The sequence below is a fragment of the Felis catus genome, chromosome D2 (genome assembly GCF_018350175.1).
Source record: "Felis catus isolate Fca126 chromosome D2, F.catus_Fca126_mat1.0, whole genome shotgun sequence".
In the NCBI taxonomy this organism is placed as follows: Eukaryota; Metazoa; Chordata; class Mammalia; order Carnivora; family Felidae; genus Felis; species Felis catus.
The window spans coordinates 8,689,395-8,707,516 of record NC_058378.1 but is presented as its reverse complement, the minus strand read 5'-3'; the positions used below and the strand labels follow the sequence as shown (position 1 = coordinate 8,707,516).

Below are 18,122 nucleotides of genomic sequence, written 5' to 3'. Positions count from 1 at the left end.
ATAAGCAGATTATTCTCACGTTAAATCTCCAGCCTGGAACTTGACTTTGAACACTGGGTGTGTACATGCCAGTGCTGATCTTTGCCAGTTTGTCTCTGGAACCGTTCTCTGTCCGTCCTCTGCTCTGTGTCTTGGAGGGTGAGGGGTCTGATCCCTGCAGCCTGCATTTCTTAGGGTCCTCGGTCAGCCAGCGTCAGGTTGCATTTGAGCCTAAGGAGGGACTGGTGGGAGACCGGAGGGCGGGAGCCAGGGAAAGCCACAGGACGTGTGGCTCTCCTCTCTCGGCCTTGGAAGTGTCTCTGGCAGAGACTACTGCTCGACGCAGGAACCTCCGGTCTCTGGTGACACTGTCTTCCCCGGATAATGCCTCAGCCTTGCCTGCTGTCGCTGGTCTCTGCGGGGCTTGTGCAAACCCTGTTTGGCTTCCTGGAAATTCCGCCACCTGTGTAACCATTTCTTCTGTTTGGGATCCCTAAAGTGAGTTCAGGTTGCCGGCAGAGCCTTGGTGGAGAGAATTCTCTAACGAGTGTCTCAAAATCAACACATCTAGAACAAACACTTGATTTTCCTCCCAAGCTGCTCTTCTCGGTGCTCACTCCATTTGAATTCATGGTACTTTCTCCATTTGAATCTGAGTATTTTTCTCCACCTCCACTGCTCCCACTGCCCCAGTCCAAGCCATCATTAACTCTCGCTTGGACTATTGCAGTAGCCTTCCAATTTGTCTCCCTGTTTCCATAGTTGACCCTAGCCGACAGAGTGGTCTTTCTAAACTAGAATACAGTGGTCTTTCTAAACCAGAATATGTTGCCTTTCTTTGGAAAACCTTCCACTGGCTTCTTCTCTAAAATTGTCCTGCGGGGCACCCAGCTGCTTCTAAGACTTCGTGTTCTACCACTCTCTACTACCACATTTGTTCTTCCTAAAACCCATCAGGATATTCTGCCTCAGGGCCTTTGCACGTGCTATTCTCTCACCCCAGAATGGTCTTTCTCCAATATCCACATGGTTCTTAGTCACCTTCCTGTTTGTATTCAGTGGTCACTTCATCAGAGTCCTTTTCTGATTACCTTACATGTAACATAGCATCTTCCTTTATTGTCTCTTTACTGTTTTATTGTTCTTTGTAGAACTTTCTAGTACTTTATATTATATATTTATTTACGGTGTCTCTCTTTCCGTTGGAATGTAAGCAGGAGAACAGGGACCTTATTTGGTTGGCGGCTACACTGCAGTGTCTTAATGGTTGGCAGTTTAGAAATAAAAATAAAATGTACAGCAAGATTGCTTTGCATCAGACACATTGCTTAGCGCTTTATACTGAACATATTATTTCTTTTCACTTAGAGAGCCCATAGCCTTATGGCAGGTGCAGAGGGTGCCAACCCTGCAGGAGCTCCTTTGGCAGGGCGCAGGCAGCCTCCGCTGCCTGTTGATGTCCCTGGGCTACTGCTGGGTCTGGGAGGCGGAGCCTCCGCCCCGCTGGGGCCCGCCCACAGCGCATGCTCTGCGGGGTCGGACCGCTCCGAAGCACAGGGCAGGGCGGGGTCTCTGCCGCACTTCCCGAAGGCCCGCGGCTCCGATTGGCTGTGCGCAAAGCTTAAGCTGGGGAGAGGGGGGAGCGCCTGCCCTCGCGTCTGGCCCTCCAGGTGCCCGGCTTCGCGTGCGGGCACTGCGGCTCTGGACAGCTGCAGGGGAGGATCAGTGCAGGTGAGTGGGGCTCTGGCTGCGCCGCCAGGTGAGGTGCGGCAGCCCCTGCCTCCATGTGCGCCGTCCCCCCCCCCCCCCCCCTTCGCCGTGAGCCTCTGCAGGCTGGCGGGACCCCCTGCGCTTGGCGCCTGGAGCATCCCACCTGGAGCACCTTGTCTGGAGCATCTGCGGGCGCTCCTTCTACGGGCGGCGCGGTCCAGGTTTCAGGGTGGGGGGTCCCCCTGAAGTTGCCCGCCCTTCTCCGGGAGCCCTTCGATTTCCTGGACGGAGTGGCCACCGATCAGCGAAGCCGTCCGGAGCCCGCGGACTGCGGTGACAATCGGGACTCCTGATTCCCAGCTACCCCCTTTCCCCTGGTCAAGCTTCCCTCTAAACGCGTTGCTACTTTGCTTCCGGTACGGAACCTAGGTGCAATCTCAGCCTCTCTCGAAAGAAGATTTAACGGTACCCCCCAGATTTGCGCAGAGTAGTTCACACAGCTCAGCAGCGCTGCCGGCGGTGTCTGGCGCGTAGCGCAAGTTTAAATGGGAACCGAAATTATTGGTGGTGGTGGTGTCATTATTAGAAAGCAAAATGGAAGGCTGCTTTGCGGTTTTTCTTTTCTCCAGCCACTGAACTTTTGGACCACTCCCTATCCCGTATTCCAGTCTGAACTGTGCATCCAATATTTGCCTGGCATCTCTTCGGGCCCTAGGGGTTCAAAGTTGAGTCAGACGCCCGCTTTGCACATGGGCTGGGGTGAAATGAGGGCCAGCCGAGCACATACTTGGATTGTTACAATGTAGAAAGACCCGAGATAAAAGTTGCTAAGAAAACCCAGGAAAGCACACAGAACCCAGCCTGGATGGGGGCTTTTTCTCCATTTAAGCTTCTCAATCATCAGCCTTCCGGGAATCCCTTGACGACTCCTAGGTTGAGAAGCTTGCTTAATGTTGTGTCCGAAGGAAAAATTACCTGGGTGATAGATCCTGTCGCCCTCCTGGAGCCTCTCCGTGGACAGCTGGCCCAGGTTCTGTAGGGCAGGACTGAGTGCAAACAGTCTGCTGCCAGATGACTCTTGGTTTTAAATTGTGGGCACAACTTTTCTGTTTCCTTTTCAATCTACACCCCATTCCCTAGTAACAATGGACTTTGGGGAGGTTGAATTTATGGCTCGGGACGAGGCAGCCCTTCCCAACCACCACAAAGAAGTCTGCACTTGTGAGTAAAGGCCAGTGAGTTTGCTGTGGCGGTGCAGATTCAAGGTAACATGACTTTCTTTGTAGATGTTCAGGGTTCACTGCTGGTTGGATACTAAGTGCAGTGCTTGTTTTGGCAGAATGCACTCTTTGTAATCTCCTGAGAACCAATGCCCTAAGACTTGTGGATTACTCAGTTAAGCACAAGTCTCAAAAACACCCGTATTATTGACATACAATAACAAGACTTTTTTAAGTGAACAATTTAGAAATTTTGACATATGCATACACCTGCAAAACCATCGGTAAATTCAGTGTAGTGAACCTGTCCATCACCCTTCTCGTGCATACCCCTTTGCAGCCTTTTCCTCCTTTCCCTTTTCTTCTCAGGCAGCCGGCCCTAGATCTGCTTGTAGAGTTTTCTATAAATAGACTCAGATGTATTTATTCTTCTTGTGTTTTGGTCTTGCTTTCATTCACCATAGTTTGAGATTCATCCCTGTTACTGTGTGTTCATTCCTTTTTATTGCTGAGTAGTATGTATATATCATGTTCATGTCCTATCCACAACCATTCACCCATTTTGGAAATTTGCGCTTTTCCAGTTTTTGTTTATTACACACAAAGCTGTTTTAAACATTTTTATACAAGTCTTTGAATAGGTATACATGCATGCATCTTTTTTTTTTTTAAGTGATTATATTTTTAAAAATGTAGGATGCCTAGGCTGTAGTTCCTGCTTTGCTTCTAATCATCCAGGTTCCTTGGGGAGACTCACTTTACTTTGCCTTTAACATCCATCCCCAAGGTCTTTGCTGTGCTGTGATTTTGTACCATCCCTGGCAGAAGCTAGATCATCTTTGTTGGTATTCTGGAGGGTCTCAGAAGGAGAAAGGGATGTTCTTCTATCCTGTTTCTCTTGCAGGCTTCCTTTCATTTCAGCTTTTTCCCTGGATGACCTATTTATTTTATTTTATTTTTTTAAAAATTTATTGTTACTTTTTAACTGAAGTATGGTTGACACAATGGGACATTCATTTCTGGTGTACAACATAGTGTTTCAACATCTTTGTGTGTTATGTAGCTACCGTCTGTCACCATGTAACTCTATTCCAGTACCCTTGAGGACATTCCCTACCCTGTACGTTTCATCCCTGTAATGTATTCATTCCATAACTGGAGGCCGGTATCTCCCTCTCCGCTTCACCCATTTTGCCGGACCTCCCACCTGACAGCCACTCTGTATTTATGTAGGTCTCTGTATTTATGGGTTTGTTTCTGCTTTTTGTTTGTTTATTCATTTGTTTTTTAGATTGCACTTATACGTGGAATCATGTGGTTTTTGTCTTTCTCAGTCTGGCTTATTTCACTTAGCAGAACATTTGGGTGACAAATTCGAATCCTGATGTGTAATTTTGGGCAAGAACGGAAATAAGTAGACAGTGGGAGGCAAGCACTAATACTGCACTTAAAAATGAGAACTTAAAAATGTTAAATCATTATTAGAAGGGAAAAGGTGGGAGGTTAACCAGTTCTGAAATTTTGTGGATCTTCCCTTTTTTTCCAGCCTATTATCCTCTAAGTCCTCTTCTCTGTTATTTCTCTGGAACAATTTGTTGAACCTTGTGGTGAGAGGGTGAGTGGGTGTGCTGGGCTCCAAAGGTCACATGGTAACCTTGTGGAGGATGGCAGGTAGAGAGGTTTCTTAGTAAAAAAATAATAATTCCTCACTTTTTTCTGTTTCCAGATAGGGCCGGAGTCCTTTGTCTCATGTTTGCCCCTGAACCTGACTTTGACTTGCCCCTAAGCCTGATTCAGAACTTTTTATGGGAGCATTAATCTACCGGCATAATTTGTGCAGTGAAATTCAGACAAATAACAATAGACTACTTTATACAGAATGAAAATGCAGCTCCTGGGGTTGGTGTTCTGTTTGGTCCTTGGGACCTTGCAGTGCGAGGCGTTCAAAGGGAAGCTGGCAGCTGTGGATCCCGAAACAAATATGAATGTGGTAAGTTTCTCAAAATCTCAAAGATGCTTCAACGTTTTTTTTTTTTTCAACGTTTATTTATTTTTGGGACAGAGAGAGACAGAGCATGAACGGGGGTGGGGCAGAGAGAGAGGGAGACACAGAATCGGAAACAGGCTCCAGGCTCTGAGCCATCAGCCCAGAGCCCGACGCGGGGCTTGAACTCACGAACCGCGAGATCGTGACCTGGCTGAAGTCGGACGCTTAACCGACTGCGCCACCCAGGCGCCCCGCTTCAACATTTTTTAAAAAGTTTTATTTATTTATTTTGAGAGAGAGACAGCATGAGTAGGAGAGGGGCAGAGAGAGACGGAGAGAGAGAATCGCGAGCAGGCCCCACACTGTCAGCGCAGAGCCCGACGCAGGGCTCAAACTCACGAAACTGTGAGATCGTGACCTGTGCCGAAACCAAGAGTCCGACACTTAACTGACTGAGACACCCAGGCGCCCCTGAAAGATGCTTTTAAAATGCATGTGACGGCGGGGGGGCACCTGGGTGGCGCAGTCGGTTAAGCGTCCGACTTCAGCTCAGGTCACGATCTCGCCGTCCATGAGTTCGAGCCCCGCGTCGGGCTCTGGGCTGATGGCTCAGAGCCTGGAGCCTGTTTCTGATTCTGTGTCTCCCTCTCTCTCTGACCCTCCCCCACTCATGCTGTCTCTCTCTGTCTCAAAAATAAAAATAAAACGTTAAAAAAAAATTAAAAAAAAATGCATGTGACAAAGGTCAGTTATTTTCTGAGATTCGGTTAAGTGGGCCACATGAAGCCACCAACTCACCTCTTTGAAGGATAAAAACGTATCAAAACTTTGCAAGAATGCTACTCCCGAGTGCTGCTGTTACAACACAGTGAACAAGAAGTGTGATTAGCAATGTCCAGGGAGCACAGTTCGATATAAAAATCAAAATATCTGAAAAAAAAGTTTTGTTAGAACAAATAAGCAAAAACAATTTGTGGAGTAATTATTTCAAATTTGAAATTAATGTTTCAAGGTTATTAATCTTAAGGAAACAATAAAACCTGGAACTATCTCATTTAGGCCTAAAACATGGGAAAATACAAATGACTAGAGACAGTAGCTACTTTAAAATAGAAAAAGCAGTGACTCAGCTGAAGAATCAAGACACCACGGTTAGAAGCTGATAAATCCAAAGTGAGTCAAGAGAATGTAACTTGATCAGGGTCTTAGGGTCAAATTTTAGTTCTTGTCCCCAATTTTTTCTTATTCCTCCCCTCCTTTAATTTTTTTTTCTGTAAAAATGAAAGAATTAAATTCTTTCAGATACTTGCAGGGGAAAGGATAGTGAGCATTTACTTACAGTAAATCTAGATAATTGAATTATCCATATTCTCCTGAGCTCCTGGTTAAGAGTTTCTCCATGGACTGCTCCTTATGGAGAAGTGAATTTGATCACAATCTCCTGCTTTTCATCTTTTCTTGTCCTCCAACTCCACCTTGTCATTCTGTATTTTACTAGTGTAATTTCATTAGTTCATTGATAAAAACAGATTAATGCTACGCTTTGTTTCCCAGGAAGGGACCTCTGAAAATAAGGATATTTTATGGGTGCAGATCACAATATTAGCTGGCATATTTAGAAAACAAATAAAGAAGAATGTTTATTTGTACCTGGGAGCCAGGATGGAAACAAAGAGGCCCAACATGGTGGTGAAATTAGACACGCGTGGTGTAGAACATGTTAGAATGTTGAAACCAAGGTTAATCCAACACCTGTGAGTAGAAGATCCGGATGAAACCAGTGGAGGATTTACTCTTGCATGGGGGGTGCTACTAGGTTGAGCACACTAAAATGTCACTAACAACTGATTTCTTAAAGCCTGGAGAATGACTGCTGGCATTTTGTCTTCTTTGCCTGTTAATGTGGGAGATCTTGTCAGATTCTGTGCACAGAAATTCCATTATTCTTTTTCTCTGTAGACTGAAATTATCTCTTACTGGGGATTCCCTAGTGAGGAACACTACGTTGAGACAAAAGACGGCTATATTCTCTGCCTTCACCGAATCCCTCATGGGAGGAAGAATCGTGCTGACAAAGGTATGGGTGTCTCCTGTGGTGAGGCAGGAAAGCTCTGGAAAGTACCTACACTGCTGGAATTTGGCTGGTTTTTGTGTCAGTAATCAAGTTGAGATTTAACCTGAAAACATTGAAATGGGGTTATTTTTAGGCTAAAGTACTGACCATGTCACATTTATGCAAGGCATATGAAAATACTGTTTTTGAAGAAGTAAAGACAGGTTATGTAATTTCACATTTTGCTTAACGATTTGAAGGTCAGTTTTGTTTGATGATATGTGAAATCTTTGCTTTCCTTGTTTTAAGGAAGCATCTTATTAGTGAAACGTCTTGAGCATTAAGTAAATCGCTTTTGCTGTTTGAATATTGATTTTTTTGAATGGGCAATATATTCACATAGTTCAAAACTTAGAGTAAAAAGACATATAGTGAAATACTTCCTTCCCTCCTCATCCTTCACCCCCCTAGTTTTGTGTGTATTCTTCCAAAATCTCTTTAATTTCTTTAGCTCTAAAAAAAAATTCTTTAGAAATGGATACAGACATAGGTGATTATTTTTCCCGGCTTCCAATTTAATACAAAAGGTGGTATATAGTGTCAATTCTTTTGTTACTTGAATTTTTTACTTAATATTATGCAGATAGTTCCATACAATACATAGAATACTTCACCACTCAGGGCACCTGGGGGGCTCAGTCGGTTAAACGTCCAACTCTTGGTTTCGGCTCAGGTCATGATCCCATGGTTCCTGAGTCTGAGCCCTGCATCTGGCTCTGCACTGACAGTGTGGAGTCTGCTTGGGATTTTGTCTTTCCCTCTCTCTCTGCCCTCCCTTGCTCGTGCTCTCCCTCCCTCCCTCCCCCTCCCCCAAATAAATAAATAAACTTAAAAAAAGAGAATACTTCACAGACACTTGGTGTTCCACAGAGTTGTTCCATGATTTATTTTACAGGTGTCCTAGTAATGGGCATTTGGGGTATTTCTAGTCCTTCTGGTAGAAGGAAGATACTGCTGCTTAACACAACCTTGTACATGTGCAAGTTTGTTTATAAGATACATTTCCAGAGAGAGAATTTTTGAGTCAGAGGATATGTACATTTATGATTTTGATAGATACTGTTAAATCTCTTTTCAGGCAATCTTGTTCCAGTAATTACTCTCACTAGCAAGATGTGAAAGTTCTTATAGTTTTGGAGATACGTATGTCTATATCTTCCCATAGCGAAAGTGCCGCTTCCAGGAGATGAATGAATTTCTTTCTAGGCAGGCTATTTGAAATTGTGAAACATATGTCAGAATGAAGATCGATCCCAATGCAATCATCCCTCCAGATGTACCTTATTCTTTAACATTTTGTTTCTAAAGATTTTCCTTGGGGGCGCCTGGGCGGCTCGGTCGGTTAAGCGTCCGACTTTGGCTCAGGTCATGATCTCACGGTCCGTGAGTTCGAGCCCCACGTCGGGCTCTGTGCTGACAGCTCAGAGCCTGAGCCTGTTTCAGATTCTGTGTCTCCCTCTCTCTCTGCTTCTACCCTGTTCATGCTCTGTCTCTCTCTGTCTCAAAAATAAATAAACGCTAAAAAAAAAAAAAAAAAAAAAATTAAAAGATTTTCCTTGGACAACTAAGGTTGAGATTAAGGTAATTTGATGACTCAGTGTTCTTCAATTACAATTTTATATGAGCAGAAGGGCCTTTTTGCCTCAATTCCTTCCCAAATTATTCAAAGCAAACTTAAAAACCTGTGTTACATGACCTTTGTATCATTGTTTGTTTTTTTCCTTAATATAATCTGGTCTATTTCCCCCTGCCCCCAGATTGTAACTATAATAAGGGATTTTATAACACTTAAGTGGCCGAGACAGCCAGTGCTGTTTTTGAAATTTCATTTCTCATTTTTTTTTAAATGTTTATTTATTTTGAGAGAGAGTCGGGGAGGGGCAGAGAGAGAGAGAGAAAGAGGGAGAATCTCAAGCAGACTCTGTGTTGCCAGGGCAGATCCTGACACGGGGCTCAGTTCCATGAACTGTGAGATCATGACCTGAGCCGAAATCAAGAGTCAGTAAATCAAGATGATGTCAAGATGCTTAACTACCTGAGCCACCTAGGTGCCCCTCCTTCTCATTCTTGAGGTTTTCATGATTTATAGATTCATGTTCATACTATTAAGCTTCCTTCTTATAAGTACGTTACAAAAATGAGTAGTGAGCTGAAGTGAGGGCTTACATTTCTTTTTCTGCTCAAAACACGCAAAATGTATATTTTATTCCAGAACAAACATATGATCTTAGTTTCCCTGTTTTTTTTTTTTTTTTTCTTTTTTGGTAAACCCTTTGATTTCAGATCCCATATAAAGAAGAATATGTACTGATCATTACTCTCTTAAAAGTGATTGGGTAACTAGTATAATTAATAATGCGAATCATTGTTAGAGCACCTGGGTGGCTCAGTTGGTTGAGTGTCTTGACTTCAGCTCAGGCCATCATCTTGTGGTTCACGGGTTCGAGCCCTGCATGGGGCTCTGTGCTGACAGCTCAGAGACTGGATCCTGTTTCGGATACTGTGTCTCCCTCTCTCTCTGCCCCTCCCCAACTCTCCCTCTGTCTGTCTCTCAAAAATAAATAAGCATTAAAAAAAAAAAGTTAATCATCGTTAAAAGATGCAGGGAACCTCAGTGAAAACATGCTTGGGGAATGCTTCTCGTGTTTTCTCTGTCGCCCACCCCTGGAATTCACGCCACAGTTAGAACAGATGGTGCCCCCACCCACATGTGTGAGCACCAGCACTGTGGTGCGGGGCTGTGCCCTGCCAAGTGAGGAAGCGAACAGGAGCCTAGATGTGCTCCCCGGTGGCAGGAAGGAGTCAGGGCAGCTGAGCGTGAGATCTCCGTCAGCGGCGAGGTCCATGTGGGCGTCCGCCTCCGTGTGCCTTGGAATCTCCGTCTGCAGGAACAGTTGATTGACTGTGATGGTCCCAGTGTTCCTCTTTGTCACTCTGGTTCTGTGGGTTATAGTCCGCACTCTTTTTTTTTTTTGGCTGGGGTGCATGGTGTGCAGCAGTGGGTGGCTACTCTTGGACTTTGGAATGGGGAACACAGAGGGAAAGCATTCTCAGTGTGGCCACACCGCTAGGTCCGCACCCTCTTCCTCTGTAGGCGTCAGTGAGGGCTGCGTAGACCCTTCTCTGACGGTGTGCACACCCGTGGTCCAGAGCAGGGACTCCTCATTGTCCCCTCAGCATCCTCAGGAGCAGTCTCGTCAGTGGTGTTACTTCGGCTCATTTAAGCCAAATAGACAAAAAAAGAATTCCTAAGAGCCCTTCCCACCCAGCGTGGAACTTATCCTCTTATTCAGGCCACCCCCCTCCTGACCTCCTCCCCTGTTCATAAGACCATCGTCCTCCTGCCCTGGAAATGCAGAATCCTTCTCGAGTCCGGTGCTCCGGTGGCCGAGCCCACGTTACCTGGCTTCAGTCCATCCCTGTCTTCTCTTGGCCAGGCCACCACCCTCCGTGTGCTCTCGTGACCATTCCGCTGGGTGCCTGAGAGAAACTCAGAACCCGAGGGAGGCTTTGCTTGCGTTTTTGAGGCTTCCCGTGTATTAGAGGAAGGAAGAATTTCAAAACTGGTCTATGGAAACCGCTGATCTTTTAAGAAATTAATACTTTTAATACGTACAAAAATAACGCAGGGCATCTGTACCAATTACAGGGCGTTGCAAGATACATTAAAACATCTCTTCATTTATTGGGGATGAAGTGAGACCGTCCCTCTTGCCCTTTTCAGTGTGGTTTTTCTCCAATCTTGTGTTGTCCAGAGGTGCTGCACAAGTTGAGTGAGAGCTGTATGGGCAGCGTGTTCGGGTCCTGTTGGGGTGGCCCACTTGCAGATTTGTTGGGGGCGGGGGGGCTGTGTGATCACGTGGCCTGGCCACACCGCTCCTCTTTCTGCCAGCTGTGCTTGTCCATCTTGTGTAGTTTTGCAGGGTAAGAACCCAGGGGTTGTTGTATGGTACCGGCCACTCAGCACTCTTCAGGGACCTAATAAATGAAGCTTTGTACCTTTCCTTGATATTCTGTCTCTCTGTTGTCTGTACCGCTCATACAGCAGAGGAAATTGGAAGCTTCCCACGGGTATGTGCAGCGACCTTCGTGATTTGGCACATCAGTGATTACAGTTCTGAACTGTGGTGTCTGTGGTGTCAGTGTCTACTTAGAATGGGGTGGCACACCTCTTTCAGGACGTTTATGAGGAGTGCTTAAGCACCATCCGGGTTCATTCGTTATCTAAGAAAAACATCCATCATTTTTTTAAAGTTGATTTATTTATTTTGAAAGAGAGAGAGTGTATGCACATGTGCGGAGGAGGGGCAGAGAGAGAGAGAGGGAAGGAGAGAATCCCAAGCAGGCTCTGCACTGTCAGCACAGAGCCCTACATGGAACTCAGTCTCATGAACCGTGAGATCATGACCTGAGCCAAAGTCAGGAGCCAGAGGCTTAACTGACTGAGTCACCCAGGTGCATCAGGGACATTTATCACTTATTAGCTGCCCAGGTTTAACTTGGCACCTTAGCCAAATTATGAGTAACTGAAGTCATGTCTCTGTGGTATTAATTAATTAAGACTACTTTCTGACCCTCTCACATCCAAGGGAATAATTTTGCTTTCTGCTGAGCTCACCCTGGACTTCAGCTGGTGAAAACAGCCTCTAGAATAGTTCTCAACCTGCCTGCCATCTTCATTTCTATATATTTTAATTTAATTTAATTTAATTTAATTTTTTTTAATGTTTATTTATTATTGAGAGACAGACACAGAGCGTGAGCAGGGGAGGGGTAGAGAGAGGGGGAGACACAGGATGCGAAGCAGCTCCAGGCTCTGAGCTGTCAGCACAGAGCCTGACGCGGGGCTTGAACTCACCAACTGTGAGATCATGACCTGAGCCGAAGTCAGTCGTCCAACCAACTGAGCCACCCAGGTGTCCCAATTATTTTTAAAAATAATTCTTTCCCCCAGCTCCAGGCCCAGCCTAAGTGGCGGGTGTCCTTGATTACATGAGCAGGAAGGAGACGTACTTCCTCTGAACTCCCAGACACCTTTTTAACACCCTTCTTGAGGCGCCTTTCTTATTCTGCTTTGGGACTGACTTATTTGTGTACTTCTTCCTCCCCCCCCCCCCCCCATGCCCCTTTACTCCCTGCAGCCGCTCCTTGAAGGCAGGGTCTGTGTCTCTGTCATCTTTGTATCCCTCAGCACGGTGGGTGGCACCGTGTTCCCTGCATGGTCAGCCTGAGTGAGGGTTATATGAGGGCAGCCTTCAGAATTGGGGTTCTTAACTGGACTAAGACAATGCACCTTCTGTGTAGTGACATAAAATAGAGCCCTGTGTACACACAGATACTACATACATTTGTAGAGAGTTGATGGACCCACTAAGATGACCCTGTTTACACATTTACCTGTGTCGTCAAACTCCTACTAACTAGTCAGCTTGGAACACACATTTAGAAACAGACTGAGGGTTTTGAACAAACTGAGGGTTGACGGGTGTGGAAGGTCGGGGGGTGGGGTGGGGAAAATGGGTGATGGTCACTGAGGAGGGCACCTGTTGGGATGAACACTGGGTGTTCTATGTAGTGATGAATCACAGGAATCTACTCCCGAAGCCAAGAGCACACTATACTCACTGTATGTGAGCTAAGTTGATAATAAATTATGTATATAAAAAAATAAAACTCTCATACAATCCAAAACAAAAACAAAATGAAAGAAAGCTCTTAGTGGCCTGGTGAGCATGTGTGTGATGCTTCCCAGTGTTAAGCAAACTTCTCCGTCAAGTGTTGCACTTCCCCTGCTTTGCGCTAACTCCAAAAAGGAATTGAAAGTCATCCTGAATAGGGAAGTGATTCTGCTTTCGTGTGCTCAGCCATATCTCCGACAGTCATGGGATGTTAGCACTAGAAGGATCTCAGAGTCCTTTCTGAGCCGGAGATTTGGAGAGTTTGCATGTGTAACATACTCCCTGGTGGATTCCAAAGTAAAGTCCTTGAGTTCTGGAACCTGTGTCTAGATGAGCACCCTCATTTTGCTGGGTGAGACAGCCAGCTTGAGAGAGAAAGGGAAAGAGGTTGGCTTTAAGGCAAAAACTAGTGGCCTAGCCAGTCTGACTCCAGAGTCTGTGCGATTTGAACTAGAAGATGCAGTCTTATGTAATAAGCATTGAGCAAGTTGTTCCCATGATATTGATTTTATTTGACTAAAACAAGGAAATACATATTGTCTTGCCTAAAATACATCAAACAGCAACGGCTACAAGGCAGACTTCTTGCCAAATTGGGAAATAAATTGTTCAGTAAATCAGTTGTCAAATAAAGCAACAATAGTGGGTTATTTGTGTCCAATATACATGCATGTATATCTGTAAATACACACATACACATACATGTATATGATATATAGGTATCTGTTGGCCTGATGAGGGCAGTGGTGTCCTGGGATCTGAGTAATGGTCTTCAGGCATTTTGAACTTCACCTTGGCAAAGACTCCAGGGCTTGCCCCTTAAGCTTTTCAAATCATAATTGAAAATTCACAACCTGGCTTGGGAAGTAGGTCTTTGGACAGAAAGGCCGCTGGCCTGTGTTTTCCTTTGCTTATTTTAGGATTCTGATCGTTTCCGGATTTTCCATTCTTTCCTTCTCTGCAGTTCCTAGAGGAGCTGTCTTTTTGAATAAATGCTGTGCTCTGACATGTCCCCAGAGGTCCCGTCGGGCCGAGATGCAGCTCCTTGCCTCCTGGTGGCATGCAGCAGGCGCAGGGTCACTCCTGGGTGCCGGACTTGATGGCACTGGCTGGCTGAATTCATGGCCAGGTTCATTTGGCTCTGATGGTGCATCAGGTGCAGGGCTGTGTTCGGGCCCTTGACCTAATGGAGAAGCACAAGCCAGTGTCAGCTCCACGCTGACTCCTGTGTGCAGGGTGGGGCTGGAGCCAAGAGTCAGGGTGGAAAGGACGAGGGTGTGCTGCCAGAACCTCTGTCTCCTGTGGTGCTCCCCGTTGTCCTCCCAGCTAACCCATCTTACCCGCCGTCTGTCATCATCCTCAGTGTCAGTTCTTCAGGGAGCGTCCCCGGCCGCTCACCCTGGGCCAGTTCCTGCTGCGTGTTCTCTTTGCTCTCTGGGTGTTTCTTCCTAGCACTTAGGATGGTAAGGCTGAAGCTTCTCTTGGTTATTCGATCATCACTCCAGCCAAGTCTCTCCAGGAGCTCCTCTGGGCCTGGGCCCTCCTGGGACGGGGTTGAGCAGAGCATCGACAGTCGGGGCCACACTGGTGAGGGATTCCGTACTCCTGAGCGCAGACAGCCACAGACACAAGTGAAGGCCTTCCAGTGGTGGGTAGAATTAGGGGCATCTTGGGCAGAACCAGTGGAGCTGTGGCTTCTGTTTTCAATGAAAAAAAAAAATCCTTCTGGATTCGACGGTAGTCTCTGATGTCTGCTTCCTCTGTATCCAGTCCTCCCTGATGGGGAAGGTGCTATAGCCCGAATGTTTATGTCCCCCCAGAATGCAGGTGTTGAGTCCTAACCCCCGTGTAGTGGCGTCTGCAGGTGGGGCCTTCGGGAGGTGACTCGGGCCTGAGGACAGAGGCTTCCAGAATGGAATTAGTGCCCTGCCATCTGTGAACCAGGAGGTGCCTCACAAGGCACCAGGTCTGCCAACACCTTGATCTCAGACCTCGCAGCCTGCAGAAGCATGAGCTAGAGTTTCCTGTGTTCACAAAGCCATCCAGTCTGTGGCATTGATACAGCAGCCTGAATGGACGCACGCACAATGCATTCCGGAGAACAAGGACAGGAGAAGGATGTGTATTTCAGGATGTGTTTGCTGTGTGCAGGAGGTCCTTAAGGGAGAGCACGATAGAGAGAAGCGTATCTGGGGGTCAGAGTCAGCGTCTCTGGCCAGGTGCCCTCTGTTGTGCACTTGTCTCTCCAGGCCCCTCTGTTCCTTCTGTTAGTTGAGCATTTTGGACTACAGCTACGTACTTGCCCAGCGTCAGGCCAACTGTAAGGCTCCATGAACTGGAGCGTGGAGATGCCACCGTGAAAAGCCTTTCGAAGGGCAGCCAGGGTAGCAGAGGCAGGGAGGGCAGAAGGCAGTTTGCGTGGAGGTGAGGCACACTTTGCCCTCACATGACCTGAGGTTGGTTCCTGGTTCCACCGTGTACTAATCGTGTGTCCTGTCCTGGGGCACTCATTCCTTCTCTCTAGGCCCCAGAGCCCCCATCCGTAAGGTGAGAAGAGTGACGTGAATGGCCCAGTGCCACCCTGGGCATGTAGAAAACTAATCAAGGCGGTGCCTGGGAGGTGCACATGGCGTGCGTGGTGTGCGTGCGGGCACGTAGTAGGTTTTCTTTCTTTGCCTTGTTTATTCCTTCGTTATTGCATTTATTCATCAGATTTGTCACGAGTGAGGACCACAAGCCAGACTCCACGTTGGGTGCTGGGGACGGGGTGGTGGGCAGGACCACCAGGTCTCTGGCTTCATGTTGCTTGGGGACCAGAGTGGCTGTGGCCAGTGTGTGTGTGTGTGTGTGTGGGGGGGGGGGGGATGGTTCTCTTTCCTGTCTGTGATCTGAGGGCTGTTGTGTTCCCTCCTGCAGAGGCCACTCCTCTTCAGCAGGGTGCCTGAAATGTGAGCACGGTGACCTGGACCGTGGCAAGGGGTGTGCACCCTTCCGAGTGCATCTTGGGGACGGGCCAGCTGGGGACGGGCCAGGTTCTCCTGTGGATTCTCAAGCGAAGAGATCTCCTGCAATGCTTACCCCTGTTACACATGAGGAAACCAGGGGTTATAGGGCTCGATGAATTTGCCTGTGGCAAAGACAGGATTGACGTGGCTTAGGGCCGAGTTTCTACCCACTGCGGCGATGTCCCCGATAAAGCCACAGTGGGAAGAGTGCTCTGTTTAGGTAAGCTGTGCACCAGCTTCTGTCGTTTAAGATCCTGGCAATCAAGGCCTGGAGAGAGGTGCCTCCTTCTTATTCTCTCCAGGGGCCATAAGTGTCGTGACTCCGGCTTCCCACGGATGTTATTTGCTCATCTTGCTTTTGGCCGTGTTTTGAGGCCAACTCTTCCAACCAGAATTAGACTACAGAAATTCACTCAGGAGCCCTTGCTTTGGATCAGTGGAGGTCTGCTCTTAATAATTCTTGGGAAGGAGGACCTAGAACTCCCTCCAGGAGCCCGTCAGATGTCAAGCAGGGCTCTGCACACCTGGCCTGTCTCCAGGCTGGGCCGGCCTGGTAGAGCGATGGGCGGCACGTTCCCCTTCGGATGACTCCTCCTTGAACCCAGCTGTGGTTGGGCTCCTGAGAAGAGCTGAGGGAGCTTGTGGAAAATAAGTACTTCCAGGCTGTGTCCCTGGAGTTCTGGATCCCCTACCTCAGAAGTTGGGCCACAAATACGTGTGTTTTTTAAATGTTCCAGGTGGCTTGCTTGGAAGGGGCTGGGTACAAAGGGAATACTGAAAAAAAAAATTATTTATTTTTGAGAGACAGAGACAGAATGTGAGCAGGGCAGGGGCAGAGAGACAGGGAGACACAGAATCTGAAGCAGGTTCCAGGCTCTGAGCTGTCAGCACAGAGCCTGATGTGGGGCTTGAACTCACGAACTGGGAGATCAGGACCTGAGCCAAAGTCGGATGCTTAACTGACTGGGCCACCCAGGCGCCCTGAAAGGGAATACTTTCAAGCACATCTCTTCTCCCCTACCTCTTTAGTTATTAATGAAGGATTTTTTTGGAGTAGTGGTTAAAAGCAGGGGCTTTGGAATGAGACCAGGAAGGCCGCCCAACCTGGAGGGATGTGCCCCCTACAAAGCCCTTCACGTCTGGGTCAGATAGGGCATTGACCTTCACCTGCTTTGTGTCTGCCTCCTGAGGGAGCCACCTGTGTGTGCCCCATGGTCCTGTCTGGCTGCGGCCTGGGGCAGTGTCACTTCTACAAATCCAGGGTCCCTTTTCTTCTCCAGAACCCTCTGTGGGGCGGTCTGTGTCTCACTCGGGAGCTGGCAAACACGTTCCTGCCCCTGGCCACATCACTCTCTTTCCTATGGGCTTCCCCGGGTGCTGATCGGGCTTTTTCACACTGGCCTAGAAGGTAACTGTGGGACTGTCTCCTGGGCTGGACTGGAGCCCCTTGGGGGCAGGGAGCGGGGCTTACCCTCCTTTGTGTCCCCCACAGCTGGTGCAGTGGCTGAAATATCACAGGTGCCAGGAAGGGTTTATATAAGATGTGGGGCCTGAGCACACGCTTCAGCGGGCCGTCGGCCTTTCTGGCTTCGAGCTCACCTCCTGAGAGAGTGCTAGCGGCTTCTCGTTGCCCCTGGGAATCTAGGAGTTATTTACCGGTGGTGCTTAAAGAGTTTTCTGGTATGCCTTCAGTCTGCCATTCCCACATTTCTCCTCCAAAGCTCCTATAGGTTAGGGAGGGAAATACAATGCACAGAGACTTCAGGGGGATTTTAAACGCTCCCCACTTAAACGTTCCCCAGGGGTGCCTGGCTGGCTCAGTCAGTTAAACGTACGGCTCTTGATATAAGCTCAGGTCATATAAGCTCACAGTTTGTGGGTCTGAGCCCTGCATCCGGCTCTGTGCTGACAGCTCAGAGCCTGCATGGGATTCTCTCTCCCCCTCTCTCTGCCCCTCCCCTGTTAGCTATGTCTCTCTCAAAAATAAATAAAAATATTAAAAAAATGTTCCCCAGTGTAGAAAACCTACCTGGTCCCCACAGGCTGACCCCTGCCACCCCTTCCAGCCTCAGTCCTGGCTGCCCCCGCTCCCCCCCTCCCCCCCCGCCCCCCAGCTCTGCCTTCCCATCTAGATCATTCCTGCCTTTCTCAGTGCTGGGCCCTGAGGAGTCAGCTAAACAGACACAGGTTTTCCACCAGGTGTCTGAAGAGGCACAGGTTGGAGGAAACAGCAGGAGTTTGGCCACCTGCCTTGCTTCTGGCCCCGCCGGACCCTCTGTTCCCAGGGGAGACCGCTCCAGTAGCAGACCCTGGTTATGTGTAATTGCCTCTCGGAGCACAGTGGTCCTGCCCGGCTCATGCCCGTGTGCTGTCAGACTCTTGCCTCCGTCAGCCTGACTTGCTGACTTCGCTTAAGGCCAAAAAGTCTTA

At 47.8% G+C, this 18,122-nt stretch overlaps 1 protein-coding gene across 1 annotated transcript in view; it reads left to right on the top strand.

The window, feature by feature from the left end:
• The first annotated feature begins 1,552 nt into the window (after positions 1 to 1,552).
• Positions 1,553 to 18,122, top strand: part of LIPA (lipase A, lysosomal acid type) — a 35,956-nt gene continuing 19,386 nt past the window's right edge. The window contains 3 exon segments of the mRNA XM_003993874.5: positions 1,553 to 1,710; positions 4,788 to 4,899; positions 6,856 to 6,973. Coding sequence (XP_003993923.2) covers positions 4,789 to 4,899; positions 6,856 to 6,973 — 229 coding nt within the window. The 5' untranslated portion in view covers positions 1,553 to 1,710; position 4,788.